Genomic DNA, 18,455 nt, shown 5'->3' with positions numbered 1-18,455 from the left:
CAATAATATTGTGCAATGTAGATATTGCATTCTGCAGTATCAGAAGGACGTGGAGAGATTATTGAGCCCTGAGTCCTGTCCATTCCTGCAGGGAGGACGCTATGCTGGAGTACCTGAAGATCGCCCAGGACCTGGAAATGTATGGAGTCAACTACTTTGACATCAAGAACAAGAAGGGCACAGAGCTGTGGCTGGGAGTGGACGCCCTGGGCCTCAACATCTATGAGAAGGAGGACAAGTAAGCGCTGCATTCTGATAGGCCTTGGCAGCAGTAAACAGGAAGTAAGCGCTGCATTCTGATAGGCCTTGGCATAGGCCTTGGCAGCAGTAAACAGGAAGTAAGCGCTACATTCTGATAGGCCTTGGCAGCAGTAAACAGGACAGGTCAGGTCCTGTTGTTAGTGTATAGTCTGGACTTAGACTGCCCCCTGCAACAAGCCTGTAACACAGAGGCAAACTGGCTGATCCAGGTCCATGTCTGTAGTTAATCACTACCCACCTCTGTTTCTCAGCAGACAGAGGGACAATAATAAGTCAATATTTCTCTTTTGTATCTCCTTGGATAAGTTACCTTTACTGTTTGGCATTGCACTCAAAGTTAGTTAGTTATTTTAGATTTTGCTAAGCCCAAGACCAAAGGTTCAACTATGTAGTATGTATGGAGGACTAATACTGTAGCTCACAGTCAGTGGGTGTGACATTATCAGGCAGGCAGCAGCCTAATGCTGGCAGGTTGTGGTGGTGGGTGAGCCATTTGTCTGCTCAGCCAGACAGTTTGGCAGCTAACCACCAACCACATGGTGAAGAAGTGAAGCCAGTAGTTTAGGGATGCCCTGTGAAGAAGTGAAGCCAGTAGTTTAGGGATGCCCTGTGAAGAAGTGAAGCCAGTAGTTTAGGGATGCCCTGTGAAGAAGTGAAGCCAGTAGTTTAGGGATGCCCTGTGAAGAAGTGAAGCCAGTCGTTTAGGGATGCCCTGTGAAGAAGTGAAGCCAGTAGTTTAGGGATGCCCTGTGAAGAAGTGAAGCCAGTAGTTTAGGGATGCCCTGTGGCTGCTGGATGGAAAAGTACCATTCCTGGCCCGGCCTGTGGGAATACTGCCATAATTAGGGAGTAGGGAGGTCCTATAATGTAACGTTATGTCTTGAGAGATGAGTCATGTCATTTAAATCAACCTGCCAACCGCTGTTAAACTAAACAAAATAATACAAAAGTATCGATAGTGGTGTCGATAAAGACATGGATCGTTAAGCAGTCTCAAACATAGTATCAATATCAATAAAAATGAACGATCCCCATCCCTAGTCATAAGCACATCCACCTTCATCCCAGTTAGCTTGCCTTTAGTTTGAGTCACTGACCCAGTGGTGTTAACCCTGCCAGCCGCACTCTGCACTGCCCCCGCTGGCTGAGTTGTGTTATTGACTACCAGGCTGTGTTGCCCCTCTACTGAGGCTCGCCAATCGCAGAGCTTGCAGGGAGCGGAAAGGGATTTTCTTCCGCTGGCGACTGAAATGGTCGCCACCAATGGCAGAGCTTATACCAGCAGCCCGTTTCCTTACAGAGGGCAAGTCTGGCAAGCGAGACTAACTGGACCCTAACTGTCTGATTCTCTGCCTCCTATCAGCAGAAGTTGTACAAGTTGTTCCGTTTTCATTTGTTTCTCATAGTGTTTATAGCTGATATAGTGCCAGTGTTAGTCTGGTGGCCTTACTCTTAACGTCACTGTAGTGTGTGATACCTCTACATGTCATGTAGCAAGGCAGTGGAGGATAGAGGCCGTGTAAGCAACACACTGTGTCTCCTTGTGTGAGTCTGTCTCTTTATGCGCTCCCTGGGATCAGAAGAGAAATGCCTCTCTTCCGCGGTGCCCTCTGCTGTAACCATGGCTACGCCGACTGGTTTTTCAAGCTGTGCGGCACTTAAGAATGTGCGGCTAACCTACAACACAGACTCTCCAATGAGGGCAGCAGGCCCACAATACAGATAGGCACAGTTCAGTTTGGGTTTAACTCCTTCTGCGCTCCGGCTCCACTGACTGCACCACTGCTCATTTTATATGGGAAATATTTGCTTTCCTCTTAGCAACCACCCCAGCCACACACACACACACACACACACACACACACACACAGCTTAACTGTAACATTAGAGATCTCTTTGACCACTCAGAATGTATGATTCACATGTTTTAAATAATGGTGGATTTCATTTTGATAAATAGTTGCAAATTCCCACACATCGTCGGATAATGTTGTAAAGTACTATTTTGACTGGCTCCCCAGTAACTTTGGTATATATCCTGGCTGCAACAGTACGTGAAACCTCAAGACATCGGTTTTATTTGCACAATTTGAGACCCTTTGCACCCTGAAAGTTAATTCTGAGTCAAAGAGACTTAGGTTAATAATGACATCAACCCCTCTTCCTTCTAAGTCACCACAGGCTTTGAGCGAATCTTTCTAAACCGCATGACTACAGCCGTAATCTTCACCAACACGAGTCCAAAGATAGCTCAAGGCACAGCTTAAGGAACCTCAAGACGCTGATCGAAGTCCTGAATGAATTGCTGAGATAACTTCCACGTTCTCTTCTCCATTCCACAAGCATGTGTCAGGGTCACTAATTGATTGAAATTCCAGTTTAGGCAGTAGGCTTTGACAGTAGAGTTTCACTGCTCGGCACCACTGGATTACAATACCACCAGTACTACTCAGTGATATTACAACACCACCAGTACTACTCAGTGATATGACAACACCACCAGTACTACTCAGTGATGAGCCAAATGATCAGTTTGTCTGGCACAGTGGGAGAGCCGGCGGCGGCCACACCCGACCCAGGTTCATCCCTCATACACTCGATGAAGAGTTAGAGAGATTCATTCATTGTAACACTATATGAGCCCATCTATCCAAATGAATGACAGGAAATTGTTCAGTATGTAAATAGTAAGAGTAGTTTCAAATAAGGCGTTTGAAAGATAAGAGTGGCTGAACACAAATATGCCATAAGAAAGAACCAACAATAATGATTCTCCTATGGCACGCCATTTCCACACGTGTCAGAATGATAATGACAGCCTGCTAAAAGTAGAAGGTATAGAGCTGGTGGAGCAATCTAATAGGGGTGGTGAGTGGTGACCGCCCGCCTAAACAAATTACTACAGAGAGAGATCTACTGGATATTTCCAACTAAATGCTTGTGTGTATCCTGGCCTCAGTGAGGAAATTGATTTTAGACCTTTTTTGTGATGTTGTGTTTGTTTTTGCAAGCCTGAGGGTTATATGTTTGTATGTTTGATAACTCTCTGTATGTCATTTATTGAAAATATGCTAATGTAATCTTGCTTCACTTGCTCTCAACTGGCCACCAATTGGTTAATTGCTTATATAGGAAATCACTGTTCTCCACTCTTGATCTTTCCTACTGTACATGCCCTGAAGAAGGCCCTTTCAACCTTGACTCTGTGTGAGTTTAGTGCCTGAAGAAAGCTGCTGCTTTTTCATCTAGTTTAAAATAAGACTCTTTGTTGTTAATTGGCCAGTGTGTAAGGTGAAATCGAAATACATAAACATATATATAACAAATATAACAATATCCTATATTATTGCATAATGACACTTATGGCGCAGTATCACAGTAACACTCATGTTGATGTGGTCACTCCCTCAGATTGACCCCAAAGATCGGCTTCCCCTGGAGTGAGATCAGAAACATTTCCTTCAATGATAAGAAGTTCATCATCAAGCCCATTGACAAAAAAGCCCCGGTAAGTATCAACCCTCCTCTAGATTTGGCATCTGCTCTCATCTCTGAACCTCTCTGAACCATCAAATATACCTTCATACCCAGACAACCCCCTTCTGTCTGAACCTCTCTGAACCATCAAATATACCTTCATACCCAGACAACCCCCTTCTATCTGAACCTCTCTGAACCATCAAATATACCTTCATACCCAGACAACCCCCTTCTATCTGACCCTCTGTGAACTATCAAATATACCTTCATACCCAGACAACCCCCTTCTATCTGAACCTCTGTGAACCATCAAATATACCTTCATACCCAGACAACCCCCTTCTATCTGAACCTCTCTGAACCATCAAATATACCTTCATACCCAGACAACCCCCTTCTATCTGAACCTCTCTGAACCATCAAATATACCTTCATACCCAGACAACCCCCTTCTATCTGAACCTCTCTGAACCATCAAAAATACCATCATACCCAGACAACCCCCTTCTATCTGAACCTCTCTGAACCATACAATATACCTTCATACCCAGACAACCCCCTTCTATCTGAACCTCTGTGAACCATCAAATATACCATCATACCCAGACAACCCCCTTCTATCTGAACCTCTCTGAACCATACAATATACCTTCATACCCAGACAACCCCCTTCTATCTGAACCTCTCTGAACCATACAATATACCTTCATACCCAGACAACCCCCTTCTATCTGAACCTCTCTGAACCATCAAAAATACCATCATACCCAGACAACCCCCTTCTATCTGAACCTCTGTGAACCATCAAATATACCATCATACCCAGACAACCCCCTTCTATCTGAACCTCTCTGAACCATCAAATATACCTTCATCATACCCAGACAACCCCCTTCTATCTGTCCCCATTCACCTGTACCATTCATTCAGTGGTGTAAGTAATGTCAAGGTTTTCAGTGTGTGTCTATACTTAAGTTCTCTCCTTCCATTTTGCCCGTGGCATCATATGTCTCTGTTGTGGAGAGCAAGACCATTAGACGTATCCCCAGTCTGATCTCGCACACACAGAACAGAGCCTTGGCTACTGTCCAAGCACTGCTGTTACTGATGGACCCCCCCCCCCATCCCCCTTCTATCTCACCCCCCACCACCCATCACCCTTCTCTTTCTCACACCATATACCTTATCTCCGCACCTCAAGCCATTTCGCCTTTCAGTAAAAGTAGAGCAGTCTCTAATGGTGTTGTCAGTAGTGTGGAGTGTTAACAGTTCCCCCTGCACCTGCTCACATCCACTAGCCAACCCTTTGTCAGTCATATCAGAGATGCACAATGGGCAGGCAGCAAAACCCCCTTATTCAACCCGGTGTTTGTTCATTTTTCTGCTCCTGTTTGATTGCTCCTGTCTGCCCCCCCCCCCCCCTTGTTGTCCCAGGACTTTGTGTTTTACGCCCCTCGACTGCGCATAAACAAGCGCATCCTGCAGCTCTGCATGGGCAACCATGAGCTCTACATGAGGCGGAGGAAGCCGGACACCATCGAGGTGCAGCAGATGAAGGCCCAGGCCAGAGAGGAGAAGCACCAGAAACAGATGGAGAGGTACGCCAACCCCTGGACAAATAGAAAGACGTGCAGAGACCACTGTGCAAATATCACACACACATAAGAATGTTATTTGAGTTTCATTCCAAATGGATCGCTTAAAAATGTCATAGTCACTGTTACAAAAACGGTTGCTGACATGAAGGTAAACATCTTTAAAGAATGAGATAAAATCCAGCAAAATTAAATAGCAATTTTTTGGGGAATCCACCCTTTTATTCACAGATCAGGCAATATGACACTAGTCTGTTTTTAAGTTTAAAGTATAAAGCTGGTGGTGTTGTTTTTTTATGCATTGCTTACGTGAACAAATCCTATGAAAATACCAAAATCAACAATGTCTTTGCTCTACTCCCGTTACTTTCTGACTTCTAACATAGAGCTTTTAGCCTTCAACCCGGAAATAATTGGCTCCAATTGTAAGCTGAAAACCTTGAAATACAGACATAGTTTACATTTTTTAAATCGCTAACTGTTACCATGCAAAGTCAGACTGTTATTACAAATTCAAATGGGAACAAATTATGCCGGGGACTATTTTCGGTGCTACATAACTACTTTCCTAAGATGTGCTAAGGTGTTTACAGCCGGATTATTAAGTTGTTTGAGGAAAAGGTCAGCTGGTGCATCGTGATGAGGAAATCTGCTGCCCAGAGCAACGGCATGACTCTTTGGTGTGTTTTTGTTTGTTTGTTTGTTTGTTTTTCCGTAGGATTTGTTTTATTAAAAAACACTGGCCTTATCCTTTAATGGTGGTGAGCATAACATGCATCTTCTCAGCCCGCAGGCAGCGTTCCAAAACACTGGCAGTTTTGACAAATGAGCATTTTGAACAATTCAATATTGTGCAAAGAAAAGACTTGAGTAATTGCTTTTGTGATGAAAACAAAGTACCGGTAGCTTGTAGCATCCACTACACATGCTGTACACAGTGTGCTAAAGCATTAACATGGCAAACGAAATAAGCACTGAACACACAGAGATAACACCCACTGAGCATCTCATTGGGCAACGCCAAGAGCTTATTTGCCAAAGTTTCCTTATGTATTTCTTTCAATATACAGCAGTAGGATGAGGTCATCAACACCAGTGGACACAGGGTTAGGGTTGAAAAGCATGACCCCGTTCTCTGTTGACTGAAACAGCTTTACCAGGGTCAGATGCCATTCTCAGCCAGGGTCGGCCATATTCCACTTTCACTTCATTCAATTCAACACGAAAAGTCAACCTGCTCTTCATTGGTTCATAATAGAGCATTCGTTCCATTCAAGATAGGCCACATGGACCTTGTTGATAAAAAGGATTCTCAGTATTTGGATTTGGAAGGAAATCCACTTCGTGAATTGGTTGAACTGACAGTGAATTGATGGCGACCCTGGTCTCAGCGACTGCTGTCAGGCCAGTGTGTCCTGCACAGCTGTTCAAACATGGTGACGTAACACCCCGCCTGTCACACACTAAATACCAGTGGGGGAACCATGACATCATCCGTCCTCAGCTGAAGGACTTATGGTTGACACACAGTAGTTCACAGTGGTCAGTCTTTATGAGAGTCTGGGTCAAAACGGTCACAAGATGCTCTCTGATGAGTCGTCAAAGAAGAGATCAGATGAAACTGAGATCAGATGAAACTTCATCATTAGGTTGCTAGGCCCAGCAGTCTTCCTGCTAGCATAATGTTACAATGACAGTTCTAGGCAAGAGACTGATGTCCAGATTCACTAAGATTATGTTGCGAGGACAGTTTTTGCATATTCTGTTGCACTTCAGTTGCTTGCGGCAAGAGTATATAGAGTTTTGTCTTATTTACTGACAAGTTTATGCAAATCAAGTTGTGGAAATAAGCCCACAAAGAGCACTGCACATGCAAACAGCCCCTTCATCACCAATTGCGAAATGCAAATTACGTGCTTGAGCTTTAAGACTAATTTCACCATGACTGGCACCCTTGCACCGTGAAGTGCCCATTATAACTGGAGCACTCTCTGATCTGATCTAGATTCTAGGCTGGAAAATCCTCTCCCTTTGCTTGACTGGCTTGCTGGTGGCGGTGCTCGCAATGAAAGCAGCCATTTTGAATGGCCAGTCTCTCCTTTCACAGGATCTTATAAGTGCCACAAGTAATTTAGTTGTGAGTTGGTGAGGAGACGTGAATTTGGCACAGTTTCAAGGCGGGCAAATACTTACGTGGGAAAAATTATTCTATTTACATATAATTTGCATAATGCATGACCATGACAGGTGCAAAAAGACTATTTCAGTGGTCCGCAACCTTGCCCTACTCAGGAGCCACATTGACAAAAAAAAATCTTTGCAAGAGCCACAGTCCCCAAAAATTCCCTTTCGTCCCTTCATCTAATTTATTTATTTATTTATTTGTTTGTTTGTTTGTTTGTTTTAAGCAGGACTTAAAGCAGCCAACAACTACCCATAAAGGAGCCGCTTGTGGCTCTAGAGCCTCGGGTTGACACTGCTCTATTTTCTGACCAGTGCTATTAGGCAGCTTTCCACTCATTGCACAAGACGAGTGAATGACATAGCATTCTGATTTGGTCATTTTGGTGATATAGCACGCACTGTTCCCCGTGCAAAGGGAATCTGACCCTGTGTGAGTCTGTGAGAGTCTGTGTACACGTGGCCTACAACCAGCGCTTGTTAGCCGTAACTCTGTGCGGGCTACGTCAGCGGTCTTTGTGGCTCACGGTGGCGGTCTCTTATCTGCAGGGCCCAGCTGGAGAACGAGAAGAAGAAAAGGGAGGCCATCGAGAAGGAGAAGGAGCAGATGGAGCGGGAGAAGCAGGAGCTGATGATGAGGCTCTACCAGTTTGAGGAGAAGACCAAGAAGGCAGAGAAAGGTAAGGGCCACCCAGGGGGGAGGGGCGCAGCATTGAGGACGAACCTCAGGGGTTATCAGTGCCTCATCATTTACCCTAGAGCGGTGGATCACAAACTGGGGTACGTGTACCCCTAAAAAATTTATTGTGAAAATAAATAAAACGTTAAAATAAATCCATTTCTTATTTTGTAATGTTATATTCTTCAAAGGGGTTGTGTGTGTGTGTGTGTGTGTGTGTGTGTGTGTGTGTGTGTGTGTGTGTGTGTGTGTGTGTGTGTGTGTGTGTGTGTGTGTGTGTGTGTGTGTGTGTGTGTGTGTAATGTGTGTATGTATCTATCTGTGAGTACACAGAATATATGTGTACCTGATGTGGTTATGTGTGTAGGTGGTTTTTGGACACTCAACTAACATTGTTATGTACAGGGGATTACCTCAGAAGTAATGTAATGAGTAGCCTATATTGAAACCTTGAGATTATTATTTTTCTTCTTTAGTGTGTTATTGATCACATTGGTGGTAGGTGCACCGTTTTAATTCCAACCATAGCATGCAAATAATAACTAGTTGTGGAACTTGACTGTATACTCCCTAGTTGGCCTGTTTGTTGACTTGATCCTGTTGACAGGTAGGCGGCAGCATGTGTGATTTAATAGGCTGATAGATAGACATGACTACAAGGCTTCCTCAGTGGACACCTTGCTCAGGCGCGGCTCATAAAGTACTTAATCCAGGATGCTCGAAGAGTACATACTAGGGGTGTCACGATACACTCAGTTCACGATACGATACGTATCACGATACTGGGTTCACGATAACGATACGATACGATACGATTTTAACAATATTTTTTTAAACTTGAATAATGACAATATATGACTGGAAAAGTAGTATTTTATTTGAAATGCACAAATACAAAACATGCTGTTGTGGGAAATTGTTATTACAATAACAACTAGAAAAAACATGAGATTGGAGATAAGGCTTATCTTGAAATAGAATGAGTTACACCGTCACTTAGATTTACTTTGAACTAAAAGGTTTCTCAGCAGTATAAATTCTCATTATGCATCTTCAGTTTTTCTTCAAACTCAAACAACAAGACTTTTCTTAATCTATTTTTTATGCATCTTCAGTTTTTCCTGTCAAGTAAACAGTTTTGCCAGAAACTCAATTGAATGGTTTCTCTCCTGTATAACTTCCCATGTGTCTCTTCAGAGACTTGTTCAACTGAACTACTTTCCACACATTGAACTTCAACAAACAAAGACGTTTCTTAGTCTATTTTTTGAAAAAAAAAAAAATTTTTTTTTTTTTTTTTTTTTTTTTTTTTTTGCGATATGAGATTTCATCTCAACGATACATATCGTGACGTTTTACTATCGCGAAATTTCGTGGGACGATATATTGTGACACCCCTAGTACATACCTAATATTATTTCCCCTGCCTTGGTTTTCTCCATGGTTGTCTGCACCACTTAAGGAGAAACATGAAGCAAGACTTCCTGGATTTTTGTTTGTTGGACTTTGACTTTCCCCAGTAAAGGTCACCTGTTGTATGAGCCGTCAGAAGCATGGCGCGCTTCCTCCTCGTGTTGTAAACACTTGCAAATTATTCTCAGTGTTTGTTTTAACCTGCTTGCAATGCCATGATGTGAGGCTGCTTTGTCACACAGGAGAATACAGTATGAGCAGCAGAAAGCTTACACAGTCATGGGAAAGTATTTGAAAGTCACTTTAGTGCACTTTAAGGAGAATTACATGCAATTGGACCATTGTCTTTGCTTTCCCCGTTTCTCATCACATGCTTTAGCAGTAGCCTGCGTAGCTTGTTTGTAAGTTTAATATTGGAATCATTCATGGTTGGAAGTTTCAGCAGGACACTATCTGTTATGGGATACTTGTCTTGGGCAATGCATGTACAGCAAAGAGTTATTCATATTTTTGGTAGCACTGTCCTGATGTCCAGAAGCTTCACCTGGGCAGCATTAGGGAAGATAGTTATTTGAAAGTTAATTTACACTAAATCTGTTAATCTAAAGTGAGCTAACTTTAGAGGGGTCTTCGATATTACAGAGATGGGTATTGTCACATGGCTGTTGAAAGCTAAATGACATAGATCATAATCTAAATTGAATGTAAATTAAATATGCCTTCATAGATACTGTGTGTTTGCAAGACTGATCAAAACAAGCAAGAATCAAGACCATTTTAATTTCTAAACTAAATGGGTGGCTTAGAAAATCTCTGGTTGAATCAAAGTCACAGATGACCATGGCTTTGTTTTAGTAGGGCATTTTAAATAGAAATGTCACTCTTTCCTTTTACATTGTATTAGCAGTGAGCATTGAGACTTGGTGTGGTTTAGTGTCTGTGTACACTGGCTTGGCGTTAGGCGTTAGCCTCATGTTGTCCCTCCTGTGTGTCAGACCTGCAGGAGCAAATCCAGAGGGCCATGCTGCTGGAGCAGGAGCGGAGGCGGGCGGAGGACGAGGCGTCTCGTCTGGAGGCTGAGCGGCAGGAAGCCCTGCTGGCCAAAGAGGAGCTGGCACGCCAGGCCGAGGACCAGATGAAGGGCCAGGAACAGCTGGTCAGTATCAGCTCTGATCTGCTCTACTCGGGGGGGATGGGGATCTGCTCACCAAGTCACCTACTGCTTTACAGCCCTTCTGTTCCTTCATTAAAACACTGCTCAATAGTGGTTAAAGAGCATGGTGCAGGTTTTTGATTGAACCTGCACCATGCTGTTTAACTTGTTTGTAGGATAAGATAAATGAAGTGTTGACAGTGGTTTGAGCTGTTCTTTTGTCCAGGTCTGTACCAGGCACAGTGTCCAGGTCTGTACCAGGCACAGTGTCCAGGTCTGTACCAGGCACAGTGTCCAGGTCTGTACCAGGCACAGTGTCCAGGTCTGTACCAGGCACAGTGTCCAGGTCTGTACCAGGCACAGTGTCCAGGTCTGTACCAGGCACAGTGCAGCATGGAACATTCAGCCTGGCTACTTCAGCACCAGACAAAACCACTTTGTAATGTCCAGCTAGACCACACCCCATTACTCCAAACCCCCCCCCCCCCACACACACACACGCCTACGCCTGTCCAGTCTGCTTAGACCACCCACAGCCCAGCCTAGCCCCACCTTCACTTTAATAGCCCTGACTGTAGAAGCTGCCTGGAGAGGTTCTTACTCCACATTCAGTTGCTGACTGTTTTATAAGACGGACAGACACCTGCTGCTGCTGCTGCCCCCTTTGTGCTTTAAGCCTATTAACAAGCTTGACTAATGGATTCAGTCACCATACAGCTTCTACTGACAATGAGCGAGAAGACATCAAGATAGACTTTGAGCAATGTCTGGAATACAGTTTAGCCCCCACATTTCTCCAGGGCAGATAAGTTAATATTAACAACAACACACAAAGTGTCAAGTCTTTTTCTCTGAGAGACCAATTTGCCAGCTCAACACTTTTCCCACAGCAATTTTACAGTCTTTTGTGCACAGCTGTGTGTGTGTGCGTCTGTGTGTGTGTGTGTGTGTGTGTGTGTGTGTGTGTGTGTGTGTGTGTGTGTGTGTGTGTGTGTGTACGTACACGCAGTCATTATGACACAGACAGTACACACACACACACACACACACACACACACACACACACACACACACACACAGTGAGCAACAAAGCAGGTGCACTGTTTAAGGCTGTGCCTCTGGTTAGATGAGTCTGCTGAAAGAAGCCGTTCACATTGTTGCGGTGGTCAGAAGGAATGCACCACTTTTCCTTGGAGGCTGTTCAGAGGCTGTTCTGTTATGTCATTTTCAAGGAAATGGCACATTATTGTGCTTTCCTGAGGGCCTGGCATGTTTTTAGTGCTCAGAACGCTGAAATGATTGTAACTTTTTGCAAAAGAGCAGCAGGCTTCAGACAGGCTTTTAATTAGCCCATGAGCTGCTGGTTTTCACAGAGGTTTTAGAACAGTTAAGAGGCATACTGTAGTTAAAACCGTCTTAGCTCTTAAAAGTCACTGTAAATCTCTGCCTTTCGTGCCAAATTGCTTTTATAAAATGGTGATAACATACCATTGCAATCAAATAAAATCAAAATCTAATATTCAAGAAGTAATTTACTCTGCGATCTGTAATAATTAAATATAATTGTTCATGCTAGCAATGTAGTCTTTAACAGTGGCTAAATAAAGTAGTTGCTAAGTGACACATAAGTAGCAATATGAGTGGTGATTTGCAGTTTAACATTACAATTTTAATTAACCGTTATGTGTGTTTATTGGGTTATTTTTTAATGATTCAGCCAATCTGAAATGAGAAGAACTGCTTAATTTTATAACTGTTGCTTAGCAACAGCAAGAGCCAAGACCAAGGCATCCAATAAGCATCTATTAGCATCTATTAAGTGTTCCCAGCTAAAAATAATAATAAAAAAAAGGAAAGGAAAGGAAGTGCCTAATGGACCTTCTCTTGAAATGCTATTATAGGTCTCATAGACTTTATGAATTTGTTCCAGTGAAAAAGTCTCTCATGCAGAACAGTCACAGTAATGGATCCTAATAAGCAGACAATTCACATGTCTGCTGAAGGAGGCATCTCAGAGGTTGTGCCAGTCAAAATAGACAAACGATTGTTCTGGGAGGAGTGCCAGTCAAAACTGTCTGTATCCAGTTACGTGTTGTTCATTTTTTCACATTTTCTGAAAATGCCTTTTAAAAATAGATCTAACCATTCCAACCAATTAACTCATTGAGTGCCAAGGACGTCGATCGATGTCAAAGTAAATAGTGACGTAGAGTGCCAAGGATGTCGATCGACGTCAAATGCGTTTTTTGACGTGGATCAAAGCCTCAGGCATCTCCTGTACAAATATTGTAGCTAACAGCAGTCAATCCGCGCCCACAACTCAGCCCCTCTGTCTCTGCTGTATAGTTTCTCCACACGATTAGCCGCCAGAAAAGCAGCACCCGACGCCGAAGGGCCAAAGCATTCTCAGCAGTCCGGTTTGGCTCTTCCGTGTCGCGCTGGGAGCCGACGCACAAAAACGGAGCACTCCGAAAATAGACTGGGTGCATGTGGCTGTGTGTTAGTGTGGGGAGGAGTTTGCAGCTGAGGGGGGGGAGAGGGGGGTGGGGCACGCAGGCACCACACAACTACACCACGTCACTACATCAGAAAATATTATCTTCAGAGTCAGTGAATGTGCTTGAAATGCTTAATTTCACAAAAGGCGGAATAACTCAGCTTCTAATTTGAAACGCCTGTATTTGCTCAAAACGACTTCTCCGGCTCATAACTAAAGAACGGAAAATGGTATCAATAAACTTTTTTTTGCTGATGATACAATAGAGTCAGCTCGTTCTTTGTGCGTGTTCGGTGTTTACATAGTAATATCACACAATATTCTGTGGGCCTCGAGAAATCACTGAAAACGCTCTGAAACTCTGGCACTGGGAGCATCCGTTCTCCAAAAGTGGCTGGCACTCAATGAGTTAAAAGCCCTGAGCCATGCTCTTTACCCAGTTGAATACAGCCCCTGTAATAAGTGTTCCTCCTGCTCTTCTGCCTCAGGCTGCGGAGCTGGCAGAGCACACAGCCAAGATCGCCCTGCTGGAGGAGGCCAAGAGACGCAAGGAGGAGGAGGCCGACACCTGGCAGCACAGGGTGAGAGCTTCAACCACAACTCATCCACCACCTACATGTACAGTAGATTCACCTAGATGTTTATGAGGACTCCACTTAAAAATAAACTTCTTAGAACTTTCATAACCCACTCAAAAAATACAGATGCATACAATATGGAAACCTTGTTAATAAATGATATGCTAATGACATCCTTAGTAGTCACATAATTACACACCCTAATGCTGATCAATTTAAAAGAGAAAAAATAAGAAAATCCAGTAAAGAATGATGGAAACAAAGCTGCTAGTGTGGCGAGCGTGTTTCTACAGGTGGCAGTACAGTATAATGCAACAATAAATACTATCTTGGCATCTAGGTATAATATTTCATAGGGAGGTATTCAGGTGTTGTCGATGAAAGTGTATCTCTGTGGATATGTTCAGTGTTGTAGATGAAAGTGTATCTCTGTGGATATCTTCCTGTTACTTGATTCGCTCTGTCGTGCGCGCCGCACGCACACCAAGCATGTTTGGAGCAGATTATTCACATTGGTTTTGACCAGGTGCCAACAATGCCATTCAGACTCTGGTGGCACCAAATACCTACACAGAGTTCTGTTCCAAGAGAACTGTGGTGCGTTTTGTAACGAGTAACAATGTAGTCCAGTAATCCAAAACCCAAAATGCAAGGGTATAGGAGACAGATGTTGGGTTTATGGGAATAAGGAGACAGATGTTAACATCTGATAGTCAGAAGTTCTTCCTGCTTGGAGGACTTACAAACATAACAACAAGATGGTCAATTACAGTAAAGCACACAGACAACTCCATCATGCTCAGCTAAAGTTAATGGTAGGGATGACTGATTCTGAAATTCTGAGCCGATACTGATTTTTAACAATTTGACCGATAGCCACTGCCAATACCAATGTTTTTGGTTGGTTGGTTGGTTTTTTGCCCTTTTGTGACAGGGAAACAAAGAAATATTCATGATAAAAACACAACTGAACTGTTTTAAAGTCTTTCAGCCCTTCATCACACTGACTATCTTTGAATGAGCATTGAACATTAACCAGCACAAGATTGATTTTCCCCCCCCCAGTATTTTCATTCCCCCATAGAAAGATGGTTTTATATGGTGTGTATGGTGTGGTTTGATTTTTGGAGCTACATAGCTAGATAACTTGCATCGCATGTATTTACGTTCATATGACGCCTTGTTTTCAGAGCACAATCATTTTTTGCAGCACAAAAACGTTCCGCATCCGTCAGATCTGCAATGGCCGTTTCCGCTTTTTTACCGGATGACCATGAACTGTAGCTTTTGGCTCCAGACTAGATAGGCCAATAGCAGTCGACAAGGCGAATATCGGCCGATACCAATGTACAGCTGATAAATCTTTACATTCACATTACTGATGATTATTTATCAAAAGATTTCCTTGTGTGAATATTTTGTGAAAGCACCAAGGAAGGGAACCCTGTCTTTGCATTTTATTTTGATCACAGTCTTGTTTGAATAAAAGTGCTTGTGACATCTCACATGTGGCTTTGACTTACAACTTAGGCTACTTCCACTTAGGCTACAATTTAGCCCACTTTGTAGAAAATACAGAGATAATATATTGTGTATCGCCATTCAGCCTAAAAAATACTGCAATATGATTTTTGTTCCATATCGCCCAGCCCTAATCTCACCCTCGTTGTCTGTCTCTGTTGTCGTTTCTCCCGCTCCCACCAGGCCAGGGAGGCCCAGGACGACCTGCTGAAGACTAAGGAGGAGCTGAGCCTGGTGATGACCGCGCCGCCGCCCCCTCCCCCTCCCCCCATGTATGAGCACATGGACGACAACAGCGACAGCGAGGAGAAGTCCAGCACGCACAGCGCCGACCTGCAGACAGAGGGCTACAATGACCACCGCAACGAGGAGGACCGCCTGACCGAGGCCGAGAAGAACCAGCGCGTCCAGAAACAGCTCATGGTGAGGAGCAAGCCTCCCCGCACCACCACACATACTGTACACTCACTCATTCAGTGGTTCTCAAACCTTTTCACATCAAGGATCCCCAAACTGACACAAATTAGACCACGGACCCCCATTTGATAAGATTTTGTCCCAGGGTCCCCCATCCGATAAGATGTTTGCTTTTATAGTTTTATTACAGAAAGTGTATGAAACCCATGACCAAAATAGTCATACCTTCTGTCATTGTATGGAAATATTATAAAAATAATGATTCCCCTTTTTGCTGAGGACCCACTGGAACCCCCTCAAGAACTCCTGGGGGTCCCCGGACCCCACTTTGAGAACCACTGAGATGTGTTAAAGATTGACATGGATCAGAGAATGAGGATCCTGATCAAGCATAGGGATCAGTTGCTGTATACAGTATGTTAACAAAAATAGACGTATAGATCGATGGATGTCTATCCTAGATCTTGTTTATATTTCTTGTTTATAAATATTTGTATGCCTCCGCCCGGTGATAGCCTGCCTCCGCCCGGTGATAGCCTGCCTCCGCCCGGTGATAGCCGTGGCTGATAGCTCGTTAATGCGATATCTCAGGAACACCTTGATGGATTTTTTTTTCGTCCACTTGGACTCAAGGATGAACTGATTATATTTTGGTGGTCAAAGGTCAGAGTTCAAGGTCTTATTATTGGATTATTTGTTGTGTTGCTTGTTTTGTTGGAGCTCGCCTCTGATATCTCTTCTTCTCCGTCCCTCCCCTCAGGCCCTGAGCTCAGAACTGGCCCAGGCGCGCGACGACACCAAGAAGACCCAGAACGACCTGCTCCACTCGGAGAACGTGCGGGCGGGCCGCGACAAGTACAAGACCCTGCGGCAGATCCGAATGGGCAACACCAAGCAGAGGATCGACGAGTTCGAGGCCTTATAAGAAGCCTGTGGCGCGGGCCACCACTCAGCCACCTCACCCTTTTTGAATGGTCACCAGCCCTCGCTACTAACCCCCTCCCGGGCCACCCCTCAACCACTTCACCCTTTCTGAATGGTCACCAGCCCTCGCTACTAACGCCCTCCCGCTGACACACTCACACACACACCACTTGCAGACTCAACCCAAACTGGAGCAGTATAAGCACAGCGGCAGGCGTTCAGCGCCACTCAACAGAGAGGCAGACTGCTGTTACAAGCCTGCCTGGCTGTGTGCAGGGCTTCGCAAATCCTTTTGAGAAGACTTTAGTGCCAAAACCCTCCTTTCTTCTTAGTGTTTCAAATCTTATTTGTGTATTTGATTGTGTGTAATTTGACGGGCTCAGACCAAATCACGATTGTTTTTAACCAGAGGGTGTGATGATAAGTAGTGGGAATAGCCAAATTGTATTCTTATTATTCCATGATGTGCACATAGAAGATGTAATCAAAGCCTAGCTTCTTTATCATGTCTATCATTTGTGGTGGAAGGTGGAAAAGGACATTGATGTTTCACAGGGACCACTCAGAAAGGGGAAACAGGATAAGGAGAACATTGTATGTTGTTTGTATTTGTTTTCCATATTTGAACACTTCCATCTATGTTTAATATTGCTATACAGTAGCTTAAAATCATGGCTAGTTTGATATTTATACTGTATATGGGACATATAAAAAAGGGTATTTCATCTTGGTTTGTATATTTTTGCTATTTTGCTATCTACTAATGATGAGAACATTTAATATGTTTCAAAGGTTCTATATATTGACCAAAATAATAACAGTTTTATGTTCCATAAGTTTTCCTTTAGATCACTAAATTAAAGAGATTTAATTGTAAATTATTATTTTATACTTTAGGAAACATCCAGCTGCATGCCATCAAATCGGTTAAGGAGATCTCTAGCTAGGTACTTTCGATTTGTTTTTTTTGCCATGCAGTTCATGGTGCTGCTCTCAGCATGCGGAGAATGTCTTTACATTCCCACCTTCAGAGCACCGTGTGGACTGGGACACCCTCAGAGTACCGTGTGGACTGGGACACCTTCAGAGTACTGTGTGGACTGGGACGTGTGGACTGGGACATCTTCAGAGCACCATGTGGACTGGGACACCTTCAGAGTACCGTGTGGACTGGGACACCTTCAGACTGGGACACCTTCAGAGTACCGTGTGGACTGGGACACCTTCAGAGTACCGTGTGGACTGGGACACCTTCAGAGTACCGTGTGGACTGGGACACCTTCAGAGCACCGTGTGGACTGGGATGTGTGGACTGGGACACTTAGGTTAACCTATTTTATTTCTGTCCGTGTTCCTTATGTCGCCGTGGAGCGAGAGACGAGCACGTGTGTTGTGTAGTTTTACTCTCCCAAGTGGCCTTTACACTCTGTCCCTCTGCAGCTTCTGTAGGGTTCCATCCAAGACAGTTGGCCATCACTTTCTAGCCAAGGTGCAACATGATTATATTCAAAAACCTTAAAACAACCTCTGTTTAATTTGAGTATTATTCCCTCCACTGAGCTTAAAGTGAGGGTTGGGTTGACAAAGCACCAACCCAGACAGTAAAACTCTCGCTCTCCTCTCTCTGGACATGGACTAGAGTAGCATTTACTGACACTGTAATGGACACAAACAGCTCTGCTGGCCTTTGTATTTGAACAGGATTTTATAATGAGGTGTTCAGCATAATTGGCAATAAAAATCTATGATTACAGGC

General features: G+C 43.8%; 1 protein-coding gene across 1 annotated transcript in view; it reads left to right on the top strand.

The window, feature by feature from the left end:
* The window catches only part of ezrb (ezrin b), a 53,987-nt gene extending 35,541 nt beyond the window's left edge, over window positions 1-18,446 (top strand). Inside the window, exons 7-14 of the mRNA XM_083643468.1 lie at window positions 92-238; window positions 3,673-3,769; window positions 5,176-5,339; window positions 8,067-8,197; window positions 10,605-10,765; window positions 13,748-13,840; window positions 15,542-15,781; window positions 16,536-18,446. Of these exons, the coding sequence (XP_083499594.1) occupies window positions 92-238; window positions 3,673-3,769; window positions 5,176-5,339; window positions 8,067-8,197; window positions 10,605-10,765; window positions 13,748-13,840; window positions 15,542-15,781; window positions 16,536-16,700 (1,198 nt within the window). The 3' untranslated portion in view covers window positions 16,701-18,446. The remainder of the gene's footprint in view (window positions 1-91; window positions 239-3,672; window positions 3,770-5,175; window positions 5,340-8,066; window positions 8,198-10,604; window positions 10,766-13,747; window positions 13,841-15,541; window positions 15,782-16,535) is intronic.
* Window positions 18,447-18,455: the final 9 nt, after the last annotated feature.

The sequence above is a fragment of the Poromitra crassiceps genome, assembly GCF_964638095.1.
Source record: "Poromitra crassiceps genome assembly, chromosome: 9".
Lineage (NCBI taxonomy): Eukaryota > Metazoa > Chordata > Actinopteri > Beryciformes > Melamphaidae > Poromitra > Poromitra crassiceps.
Note: the sequence above shows the minus strand (reverse complement) of the source record. Positions and strands in the feature narration are given on the sequence as shown.